This window comes from Carcharhinus amblyrhynchos, chromosome 20 (assembly GCF_965287045.1).
Source record: "Carcharhinus amblyrhynchos chromosome 20, sCarAmb.v2.hapA, whole genome shotgun sequence".
In the NCBI taxonomy this organism is placed as follows: Eukaryota; Metazoa; Chordata; class Chondrichthyes; order Carcharhiniformes; family Carcharhinidae; genus Carcharhinus; species Carcharhinus amblyrhynchos.
In genome coordinates this window covers 29,670,954-29,684,075 of record NC_137343.1, presented here as the reverse complement: position 1 = coordinate 29,684,075, position 13,122 = coordinate 29,670,954, and the positions used below count along the sequence as shown (strand labels likewise).

Genomic DNA, 13,122 nt, shown 5'->3' with positions numbered 1-13,122 from the left:
GGGGCGGCAGGAAAGGGCCAATCATTGTCTGGTGGTAGGGGGGAGGGCTGATTGTTGTCTGGTGGTGGGGGACGGGACGACAGATGGCTGTCTGGCGGGGAAGGAGGAGGAGGCTGGTCAGGCGTCCCTCTGGGGTAGGGGGAGGGTGAGTGAGGCCAGACCATTCTCTGGATGTTGGGGAGGGGAGTGAGGCCAGATTGTTCTCTGGGGAAGAGGGGGGAGGGAGTGAGGACAGATCGTTCTCTGAGAGGGAGGAGGAGGGAGGCAGATGAGATGTATCTCTGGTGGGAGGGGCAGATGGATCTCTGGTGGGGGGAGGGGGGCAGTGGGGTCTGCTGCCATTCTGCGGGCATTCGGTGGGGGAGGAAGGGGGAAGGGTCGCGATCAGTCTGGGTAACAGGGACAGGGGGTTGATAAGAGGGGCAGTGATGTGTGTGCACCATTGCTCTTGCTTTTCGCCCCCAGGCCGCTATCTCTGCTTTCTGTGGCCTGGGAGCGATCTGACATGGGCGCGCTTTTTCAATTTTTGTTCCAACTGCGCGTATGCAGTACAGAGCTCCGATCGTTTTGGCTGTGCTAAACCCCGCCCACAGTGTGAATGGGACTGGCGATTTTTTTTTCAGGCTGGGTGCGTATGGAGGCGCCTGAAAGCAGATTTCTAAGTTGGATCTGAATTATGCCCAGATTCAGTACTTAGAATGAAAATGGTAAAATCAGGCCCTCTGTCTACACTTCCCGCTGCCTCGACAAAGCAACCAGCATAATTAAGGACCCCACGCACCCCTGACATTCTCTCTTCCACATTCTTCCATCAAGAAAAAGATACAAAAGTCTGAAGTCATGTACCAAATGACTCAAGAACAGTTTCTTCCCTGCCGCTGTCAGACTTTTGCATAGACCTACCTTGCATTAAGTTGATCTTTCTCTATGCCCTAGCTATGACTGTAACACTACATTCTGCACTCTGTCCTTCTGTATGAATAGTATGCTCTGTCTGTGTAGCGTACAAGAAACAACACTGTGCACTGTATGCTAATGCATGTGACAATAATAAATCAAATCAAATCAAACTCTCCCCCACACCCTACGTTAACTGAGTAAGTCCTGTCCTGGTTCGATCTACCAAAATGCATCACTTCACATTATCCACTGCACTTCTCTGGAATATATTCTGTTAATTAGCTACTGGAATGCAAGAACAGATTGAGAAGATCAATTTTTAAAATGCCAATTATTTCAGTCTCTCCATTACGTGCTTGCAAAAGCAATGCCCTTTACCACATAAGATGTGCCATTGATTTGCAATGCAGAGGTTCTCCCTGAGTAACTTCTGTGAAAGATTTGTGGCAATGTCCTTAGAAATTCAAAATCTCTTCAGCTGCCATGGAACATGAAATTTCCAGAACATTTAATATTTTGGACAAAACATTCCTTTTCCATAAGTTTATCAGTGTCACAATTAGGCTTACATTAACATTACAATAAAGTTACTCTGAAAATCCCCTAGTCGCCACACTCTGGCGCCTGTTTGGGTACACTGAGGGAGAATTTAGCATGGCCAATGCACCTCACCAGCACATCTTTCAGACTGTGGGAGGAAAATGGAGCACCCGGAGGAAACCCATGCAGACACAAGAAGACAGAGATTCCGCACAGAGAATGACACAAGCCAGGAATTGAAACTGGATCCCTGGCACTGTGAGGCAGCAGTGCTAACCACTGTGTGCCATACACACAGACACAGATAGACACACATACACACACACACACCCACACAGACACACACCCACACCCACACAGACAGACAGACACACACACACACACACACACACACACGCACACAGACCTTATATAAAGGATAAAGCATTTGGATTACACCTGAAATGCACAATTCACTAAAGCTGTTACTGAAGCTTGGTCATCAATCTGGATGAAAGTTTAGTAGCACTGCCACCTAATGAATGAAACCTGAAGTTCAGCAATCACGTGGTCTCATCCACTTTCCCTCAAAACAGGTACAGAACATACACCACTTAACATAGCCGGACATGAGTCCCTCAGGATGTTATGATAAATCCATGCGGGAATCTGCAGGGAGGATTGAAACAAGGTTCAGGGAAATCAAGCTGTACAATTATCTTGCCTTTCCCCTGTGATATTTTAATGTTGCTAAGATGACACTTTCACCTCCAATTCATGCTTAAGATAATCTCTTGATGAGACATTTTAGGATTAACGGGGCTCTCTGTGAGGATAATAAATTGAAGTCTTCTGCTATACTGACCCTCAGAGCAAACAATTTGTAATGTAAAGATATCTTAGTGGTTTTTGTTTTAATTAGTTTGATCAAGTTTCATAGAATCCCGACAGGAGGCCATTTGGGCCATCGAGTTTTCACTGACCACAATCTCACCCAGGCCCTATTCCTGTAACCCTGTATATTTACCCTGCTGATCTCCCTGACACTAAGGGGCAGTTTAGCACGACCAATCTAACCCATCCATCTAATCACACATTTTTGGACTGTAAGAGGAAACCGGAGCCTCCGGAGGAAACCCACGCAGACAGTGACCCCAAGCTGGGAATCGAACCCAAGTCCTATGTAGCCCTATGAGGCAGCAGTGCTAACCACTGTGCCACCATGCTGCCCACATTATTCCTCTGATGTAAAATGTAACCAGCTGGATGTTACGCTCCTCGCTGATGTGCTTGAAGGCAGCGGGCTCGTAAAATACAGAAGAGGGAATTTTCCTCTCCCCACCCCCACCACGGGAATCGTAGCGGGCGGTGGGCAAACCATGACAAAGGTCTGTTGACCTCGGGCAGGGTTTTCAGCTTTTGGGACAAGCGCGGCTGGAAAATCCTGCCCAGCAGGTGGTCTCCAGCGCCCACCTGTCCCTCCCTGAGTTAGATAACATATTACAGGAAACGACTAATGGGCCATGGGATTATTGATGCCTTTAAATAATAAATGGCCACTTAAGGATCTCCTCCCACCCCCACCTGTATCTTGCCTACAGTGAAGTGGGGGATGCCCATGCCTTGTGGGAAATCTGGCAGCTTTAGTTGCACAGGCTCCCACATCGCGAAAGAGAGGGGGCAACCTTTATGGGTCCCCTATGCCCATCGGAGGCAACCAGTCCCCAAAGGCTCCCCCCCCGCCAACCCTGTAAGGTCATCTCCCACTTTAACTGTCCTGCAACTTCTCGAACCATCCGTTTCCCCACCGATGCCCCATGACTCCAAACTTCTCTAGGTTACTCTGTATGATGGGACTGCCACAGCCCCTGGCTCACACTGCTGGGACTACAGTGATGTGGGCCATCCGGCTGGCTGGCAGCTATCCCAGGTGGGACTTCTGGGGGCTAAAGCTCACTTTAAAGTAATTAAAACCGCTCCCAGCATTAAATTACTGTGGGGCAGCCATCAGAGTCTTGGGTGAGCTCCCCCTACTTAACAATTTAAATAGGGGGAAGCGGGGAGAACGGGGCAAGTAACATGGCTCCCAATGTTGATCGCTTTGCCTCAGGTTCACATTTTGCTGCTTGAATTATTTTAACTGATACAGATTATATCGGTTGTGCTTGTTTTATAGTACAGAGGGGCTTAGTTTTTACTAGATGTGTGTAGAGCTTACAGATGTTTTTCGCGAATGTTATTCAGAGAAGTTGTTTTTAAACTGAAATTTCTATTCAAGGTAAAGAACTGCACTTTGTCACATTTTTGTGGATCTGCACTTCCGATTGTTAGAGAATTCCTGTATTAAGTTTTTTTTTGGTCTGTGTTTTGTACGGCTGGATTATACAAGCAAAACATCTGGAACGTAATCAAAAAATACCATAAGCCTTGTGCCTCGAGGCACTTCATTTGAATTTGAGATTTTCTGCAGATGGGAAATGATTGGAACATTTTGTATCGGCAATGTTAATTCCATTCCTCTGATACGAAAGGTGATGTGTCGATCTGATCGTCTGAGACACGTTTCCCTTTTGCAGAGATACAGGTTTAAACTCCAATTTCAATAAAATTGGGATATAATGGCGCTGGAAATACTGACGGTGCACTATGAGTGTATGAACACCATTCGATGATGGCACATCTACGTCAATGTCTTATTAACGCTGCTAACAGTTCACCAAACTTTCTAAAAAAAAATTATCCAAATGTTGTGTGAGTCAACCTCTGGCAATGGAGAATTAACTTGGGCCCAAGGTTTCACCCTTGGCTGAAAAAAAAGTGTAAGGAACAGTAAACCATTGTTAAAAACTGAAGTATTTCAGAGCTAACCAAAAAGGGCAGCATTGTAGCTGAGGATTGTAGCTAGGCGCAGGATGGTAACACAATAGTTGGCACTGCTGCCTCACAGCAAGGGGACCTGGGTTCAGTTCCAGCCTTGGGTAACTGTGTGGAGAATTGCCCTTTTGTGCCAGAGGAACGACAGGGTAAATATGTGGGGTTAGGGCCTGGGTGGGGTTGTTGTAGGTGCAGGCTTGATGGGCCAAACGGCCACCTTCTTCACTGTAGGGGTATGTTTTCAATGCATTGTCCAGTTTTACTTGGAGCTGGTGTACTTGGTCACCGCCTTTGTTCCCTCTGACACAGCGTGCTTGGCCAGTCTCCCAGGCAGCAGCAGGCGCACGGCAGTCTGGATCTCCCAGGAGCTGCTGGGCTGTCGCCGGTTGTAATGAGCCAGGCGGGAAGCCTCACCCGCATTGCGCTCAAAGATGTCATTAACGAACGAGTTCATGATGCTCATGGCCTTGGAGGAGATGCTGGTGTCGGGGTGAACCTGCTTCATCACTTTGTAGATGTAGATGGAGTAACTCTCTTTCCTGGACCTCTTCCTCTTCTTGCTGCCCTTTGGGGCTGTTTGCTTCACAATTTTCTTGGACCCTTTCTTGGGCGCTCCAGCTGTTTTCTTGTCTTCAGCCATGGTATCGTTTCACTGCAGACACGGAATTTTAAAGTTTATTTATTCGTGTCACAAGTAGGCTTACATTAACACTGCAATGAAGTTACTATGAACATAAGAACATAAGAAATAGGAGCAGGAGTAGGCCATCTAGCCCCTCGAGCCTGCCCCGCCATTCAATAAGATCATGGCTGATCTGTCGTGGCTCAGTTCCACATTCCTGCTTTCTCCCCATAACCCTTAATCCCCTTGCCTATCAAAAACCTATCAAATATATATTAAATATATTTAGCGAGGCAGCCTCCCCCACCTCAACGGGCAGAGAATTCCAGAGATTCACCACCCTTTGAGTGAAGAAGTTCCTCCTCAACTCCGTTCTAAACCGCCCCCCCTTTATCTTGAGGCTGTGCCCCCTAGTCCTACTGTCCTTTCTGAGCGGGAAGAGCCTCTCCACCTCTATCCTATCCATCCCATACAGCATCTTATATGTCTCATATGAAAATCTCCTAGTGCCACATTCTGGTGCCTGTTCGGGTACACTGAGGGAGAATTTAGCATGGCCAATACACCTAGCCAGCATGTCTTTTGGACTGTGGGAGGAAACCGGAGTACTCAGAGGAAACCCACACAGACACGGGGGGACATGCAGACTCCACACAGTCACCCAAGCTGGGAATCAAACCCGGGTCCCTGGTGTGTGAGGTAGCAATGCCTAACCACTGCGCCACTGTGTTGCTTGTGCTTATGTCACCGCATTGATGATACTTTGAAATGTTCTTATCTGCTGAGCCTGCTAATACAGGAACTGACTCGGAGTAAAATTTTTCACTTTGCAATGTGACTACAGCTGCAAAAACGGAACAGTTAGGAGATATTTCTTCACACAGATGGTTGTTGGAGCACACAGTGCTTTGGCACATATGGTGGCTGAGAGACTGCTGAATCTTTTAAGGGTAAATTGGAAAAGTATTTCTAACAGCGAAAAATAACAGGCTGTGGGAGATAGTAGGATTGCAAGATGAGTTTTGGATTGCTCCCACAGTGAGACACACAGACGTGATGGTTTCTGTTCTGTTCACTGTAAACCTCTACAACTCTATGAGAGTTAACCTTAACAAATATAAAAGCAGCGATAACTAATAAAGAAGCTTTGTGACTGTAAAAATCTCTTTGGCTTTAAGATTCTCCACATTGTGGGCTATTGAAAAAAGTAGTAAAAAGAGCAACAAGGCAATGGTGCCAGTCATTTAAGAGCGCACTTTCACTTGTTCTGTTGTTCTGATTTTGATTTGATTTATTATTGTCACATGTATTCGGATACAGTGACAGATACTGGAGGGGGTGCAGGGGAGATTCACCACGTTGATTCTGGAGTTGAGAGGGTTGGCTTATGAGGAGAGACTGAGTAGACTGGGACTATACTCAGTGGAATTCAGAAGGATGAGGGGAGATCTTATAGAAACATATAAGATTATGAAGGGAATAGATAAGATAGAAGCAGGGGAGTTGTTTCCATTGGCAGGTGAAACTAGATCTAGGGGGCATGGCCTCAAAATAAAGGGGAGCAGATTTAAGGTTGAGCTAAGGAGGAACAGCTTCACGTATAGGGTTGTGGATCTGTGGAATTCCCTGCCCAGTGAAGCAGTTGAGGCTACCTCATCAAATGCTTTTAAGGCAAGGATAGGTACATTTTTGAATAATAAAGGAATTAAGGGTTATGGTGAGCAGGCGCGTGTGGAGCTGAGTCCACGAAAAGATCAGCCATGATCTTATTGAATGGTGGAGCAGGCTTGAGGGGCCGGATGGCCTACTCCTGCTCCTGGTTCTTATGTTCTTATCATTTCTTGCTATATGGACAAAGAATACCATACCTAGAAAAGGAAAGGAGAGAGTGCAGAATGTAGTGTTACAGTCATATCTAGGGTGTAAAGAAAGATCAACTTAATATGAGGTAAACACATTCAAAAATCCGATGGTAGCTGGAAAGAATCTGTTCTTGAGTCAGTTGATACATGATCTCAGACTTTTGTATCTTTTTCCTGCAGAAGGAGGTGGATGAGAGTACGCCCAGGGTATTTGGGGTCCTTAGTTATGATGGCTGCTTTGCCGAGGCAGCGGGAAATGTAGACAGAGTCAATGGATGGGAGACTAGTTTGCATGATGGGCTGTGCTTTGTTTGTGACCCTTTGTAGTTTCTTGCAGTCTTAGGTAGAGCAGGAGCTATACCAAGCTGCGATACATCCAGAAAGAATGCTTTCTATGGTGCATCTGTCAAAGTTAGTGAAAGTGATACCGGACATGCTGAATTTCTTTAGCCTCATGAGAAAATAGGGGCATTGGTGGACTTTCTTCACTACTATATTGGCAGGGAGGGACCAGGTCAGGTTGTTGGTGATCTGAAGCCCTCAACCATTTTCTCTTCATCCCCATTGATGTAGACGGAGGCACGTTGTCCACTATGCTTCCATAAGTTGATTATCTCCTTCGTTTTGTTGACATTGAGGGTGAAATTATTGTCGCTGCACCAATTTGCCAAATTCTTTATCTCATTCCTGAAGTCCGTCTCGTCATCGTAGTGGGTTGGATCTCAAAACAGTGGTGTCATCAGCAACCTTGAAAATCGAGTTGGAGGGGAATTTGGCCAGATAATGATGGGTGCGTAAGAAGTATAGTAAGGGGCTGAGGACACAGTTCTGGATAATCATCCAGGAGCTGCTGTTGCCTATCCTTACTGATACTGATCCTTACTCTGATACATTCACAAGCCATTTTGTGGCAACCAAGCTAATTAGAGATAACAGTACTTAATCCAATGTCCCAAAACCAGGCGCACTTGAGTCGAAGCCCAGGGGTATAAGGAGTGGCAAATAAAACTAGAAGCTCAAAGACATGTGTATCACAGCTGTAAAATACATCATACACAAACATGTCGGTCTAAATTTGTTCTTAGTCACATATTATCAAAATGATGATGCATGACGGTTTGTCTTCTCCAGGAAAATATTTGAGTCCTGTCATTGTCAAAGTAATTCTTCCTCCAGTCTATCTTTCACATACTAGACTGTACATAAGATATCAGCTGCTAGTAAAAAGTAAGAACACATGTTTGTACAGAGCAAGTTCTGATGCTGCTGAGGTCAAAAAAAAACATACCGTTCAGTCCATGCACTGTCAGCTGAAGTGTGTTTGATCTAAATCTTTACATAGTCCGACATCTGTTAAAGTCTTTAACTGGGTTCCTTACTTGTGATTATTCAGGTATGAAGCTGAAACTCAAAATGTTATTGACAGCCCCGGATTCTGATCTGTCAGTGTGTATCCGTATCGTCTCTCTTCCTAATTCTCAGGGGAGATAGCAGTCAGACATTTTAAATGGCTGACTAAGAACAACAATGAAGTATTGACTAAAGCACAATATTGTGTAACAACAATGGCTAAACCGCTTACAGAATTCTTCATGTCTATAATTGCTCGTGTTCTTCAAATTATAATTCAATACTGGCTAGCCATCACTTTAGAAAACAAGGATTTAATACAGAACAGACCTGGAGTGCCTTTAGAGAAGAGATTTAATCGTTATGGGATAAGTATGAAATCACCGTATTGCACCTTAAAAATAGATTTATTCCTGACTTCAGGCACAAACACGGGAGCAACCACTATTCTCAAAAATCCATTCACATTGTATCTCCGGCATGTTTTAGGAACATCATCCATGACCAAAGAGGAAATGCATTAGTGAGGATGACAAAATTTGACCAGTAAGGATGTCAAAACTGGGTTAGCACTGCTGCCTCGCAGCGCCAGAGGTCCAGGTTCAATTCCGGCCTTGGGTCTTGTGTGGAATTTGCACATCCTCTGCGTGGATTTCCTCCAGTTTCTCCCACACTCCAAAAATATGCAGGTTAGGTGGATTGTCATGCTAAATTTCCCCTTAGTGTGCCAAGATGTATACAGTATATGTATATAATGTATATAGGTTAAGGAGATTAATAGAGTAACATACGTGTGGTTACGGGATAGGGTCTTGAGAAGAGTTGGTGCAGACTTGATGGGCCGAATGGCCAATTTCTGCAGTGTAGGAACTCTATGATTCATATCTAAATGTATATCTGCAATAACCTATACTGCCAGTCGGCTCTGTAGCTACAGAGTGCTCCTGAGTAACCTGCGCACTAGAACAGGAACATAAGTGTTGTTCAGTTTAAGTATTCTGAAATATCCACTTTGGTGGCTTGTTCCATTAAGTTCTGTGCTGGAAGGTGAGTGAGTGGGCTGCTCTGTGATTACTGGTTTGAAAGTGCATCCTCCTGGCTCATCACCTCATCCCAATGGCGCAGTTAATACCGGGCATTTACTAAATGGGGAATTAAAGAATTCCACCTCCTCCATGCTGTGAGTGGGTAACAATAATGTCTTGACCCTATACTTCATTCTTTGTTTCTTGTACTTTGCCTCTTTTGAAACTGCATTGTACATTATTAGATTAGGCTAAGATCATCTTTAAAATAAGGATGAAGGAAGTTCATACAAATGTGTGAATGAGTTATTAACATTCAGACAATTTTGTTCCATTTGTGTCTCACCTTCATTGCAGCTTTTTGATTTTTCTCTAGCTTGTGGCATGTTACTTAAGGATGAAATCTTTCTTGAAACTTTGCTCATCAGTCATATCATGATAACAGAGAAAAGGTATTTTTGTGCAATTGATTTTCAGGGATGATTTCAAAAATTAAAGTTTTAAAGTTTATTTATGAGCCACAAGTAGGCTTAAATTAACACAGCAATGAAGTTACTGTGAAATTCCCCTAGTTGCAACCTTCCGGCGTCTGTTCGGGTCAATGCACCTATCCAACATGTCTTTCAGACTGTGGGGGGAAACCAGAGCACCCAGAGGAAACCCACATAGACACGGGGAGAACATGCAAACTTCATACGGACAGTGACCCAAGCTGGGAATCGAACCCGGGTCCCTGGCACCGTGCCGCTGTGCTGCCCACAGATTAACAGATTTCTGTAATATTTTTGCAATTTCTGACTACGTTTTGTAACTGATAGAATCCCTACAGCGGGATTGTGATCGGTGCGGACTCGATGGACCGAATGGTATTCTGTCCTTGGGATTCTATCCATTTGGCCCATCGAGTCCACACCGATCACAATTCCACCCAGGCCCCATCCCCATAATCCTATTTATTAACCCTGCTTGCCCTCCCCTGACATTAAGGGGTAATTTAACATGGCCAATCCACCTAACCCACACATCTTTGGAGTGTGGGAGGAAACCGGAGCGCTGGAGGAAACCCACGCAGACACAGGGAGAATATGCAGACACCTGCACAGACAGTGACCCCAAGTCAGGAATTGAACCCGGGTCCCTGGTGCTGTGAGACAGCAGTGCTAACCACTGTACCACTCTGAATGTTTTTGGTATTTTCAGGAGTTGATAATCTTTTATTTTGTTTCTTGCCAGGTTTGTGTGTTGAGTTTTCAATTGTTGCAAGCATGTGGTTATTAGAATGCTGTGTCGTGTGGAGCAATGACAGTTTCAGCTGAGGCAGGAAGTTTAATGCGATGTCGTGTGGAGCAGTTTCTTTTAGTGCACACGGATGACATGTTTATATGGCTGAACGTGGTTACTTCGATCCAGATATCATTCCAACAAATATCATTGAATAAACTGATTCTAATTTTGTTTATGAAGTGGAACAGCATTTAGGAATAGTGTAAGTAGTTGTCAAAGAAACCCTACAGTGCAGAAGAAGGCCATTCGGCCCATCGAGTCTGCACCGATCATAATCCCATCCAGGCCCTCTCAACTCTTCATTCCTAATGCGTTGCCATCATTTTTGAGATAACAGCATTTATGTTCTCAAATTTACTGAGAAAAAGATTGAGATGAAAATATTTTGATGGACAGACTTTCGGGATTCAGGGGATTAGTTATTTGCTGTAGACTTCCCAGAGCAGGTCAGAGACTGAGATTTCTGTGGCGAATATAGATTTCTGATCGATAAGGGAATTAAGGGTTATGGGGAACATGTGGGAGAGTGGAACTGATCCACTTCAGATCAGCCATGGTCTTATTGAATGGTGGGGCAGGCTCGAAGGGCTAGATGGCCTACTCCTGCTCCTATTTCTTAAGTTCTTACAACTCACCTCCTGTCTCCCCAAAGCCTGCCCACCATCATTAAGGCACAGGTCAGGAGTGTGATGGAATACTCTCCAATTGTCTGGATGAGTGCAGCTTCAAAAACTACAGAAGAGCCTTGACAATATCCAGTACAAAGCAGCCTGCCTGATTTATATCCTATTCACCACATTAAAGCTTCACTCCCCCCACCGCCCACACACAGTAACAGCAGTGTGTAGCACCTACAAGATGCACTGCAGCAACTCACCAAGGATCCTACAACAGCATCTTCCAAACCCTGCAACCTCAACCATCAAGACGGACAGGGGTGGAAGATTTGTGGGAATACCAAGTTCAACTCCAAGTTATACACCTTCCTGACTTGGAAATATATCACTGTTCCTTCACCATTGCCGAGTCAAAATCTTGGAATTCCCTCCCTAATCGCACTTGGAGGTAACCAACACAACAGGGGCTGCAAGCAGTTCACCACCACCTTCTTGAGGGCAACTAGAGATGGGCAATTAACGCTGGTCTTGCCAATAATGCCCATATCCTGTGAACAAATAAAACAAATGCTGAGGTCAAGATTCCAGTTGTATCTGGTGACGCAGTATGTCAAAAGATGGCAGTATTTTCTCATGTTCCTATTTATAATTACCTCTTGGACAGTTAACATTATGACACAAATGCAGTTATAACTTGACTAAGTCTTGAATTTCTCAAAACTGTTTGTTTTTACTTAAGCAGATTAGTGCAGCCATTTCACACTACCTTTGTCCTAAGTGTAATGATTGAAGTAATTTGTTAAGGAACTTTAAGGTTTTAATAGATGGTTAATGTGGTCAGTTTGGGGTGTAGGATATCTATGTTCAGTGCCTGTCGCTGTCTTGTGTAAAGTGACATTTTCATCTCCATGCTGTTGTACTGATTAGGTTTTTTTCCCCTTTGTCACAGGTTTCTGACAGATGTGACTATGTCTTAGTGAACGGCAAGGAGATGAGGGGCAAAGTGAATGCCATTGTCAATTTTACTTATGAGCATCTGAGTGCACCGCTGGAAATCACTGTCTGGGTGCCTCGTCTTCCCCTTCAGATTGAGGTGTCTGACACTGAACTCAGTCAGATCAAAGGATGGCGTGTCCCTATCGTCTCAGACAAAAGGTAGAAGTGATTAGAAAATGTTTAATATATTGTGTATATTTGTATTACTTTTCTTTTCATTTTAGATACAAAATGCAGGTTTTGAGAGACTTCAAGCCATAAATGACCAACGAGTACTTAGCTACCACCAAAAGCCTCTCCTGGGCCATTTACTGTGTTCAGTTCTGAAATTGAGCCATTGTATTCCCGACATACAATTACATGGAATGTACATCGCAGAAACATTCTGCCTAATAGGTTCAAACTGGTATTTCTGTTCCTTCGCCCTCCTTCCTTTATCTTAGCCTGTCAGCCCATCCTTCTGTTCCTTTTACCCTCCATCTCCTTACAGCTATCTCTGCTCTTCACCTCGGCTACTCCATAAGGGAACAAGTCCCACATTGGGTCCACTCTCGGAGTGGAGCAATTTCTGCCGAATTAGTTGTTAGTTTCATTAGCAATCTTATATTTGTGCTCCCCTCATTTTGCACTCACACACAAGTGGAAACGCACGTTATTCCCACTAAAGGAAGCATATGAATATTACGTATCTTTTTTGTTGGCCCTCTGCGGGGGGTGTGGTGAGCCAGCCAAAACTCCCTTGACTTTTGGCAGGATTGGAAGATCCCAACAGTGGGTGGTGACAGGTCAAGAAAACCCCACCCTTGGCATACTGCATTGTGACTGGATGCGAGCTTTGTGCTTGACTCCAGGCATGTGTCTTTCTACTCTACTGTCAATGAAAGAAAACAAGCCCAAACAGAAGGGCCTGAATCTTTGCCCAGTCAGAAGCACTCTGTGCCTTAGCCAAAATGATGCCAGAACCCAGAATTGTAAGTTCCATCTCCAAACCTGGCACCCATTTTCACCGGGTGGAGGGAAGGGGCGTAGGAACAGGACACCCTTTGCACATCTACGGTTACCAGAGGCAGCTG

At 44.7% G+C, this 13,122-nt stretch overlaps 1 protein-coding gene across 1 annotated transcript in view; it reads left to right on the top strand.

Annotated features, from left to right (window-relative positions):
- The window catches only part of LOC145355894 (transmembrane protein 132C-like), a 928,035-nt gene that overhangs the window by 855,080 nt on the left and 59,833 nt on the right, over positions 1-13,122 (top strand). The window contains exon 6 of the mRNA XM_080208358.1: positions 12,003-12,208. Coding sequence (XP_080064484.1) covers positions 12,003-12,208 — 206 coding nt within the window. The remainder of the gene's footprint in view (positions 1-12,002; positions 12,209-13,122) is intronic.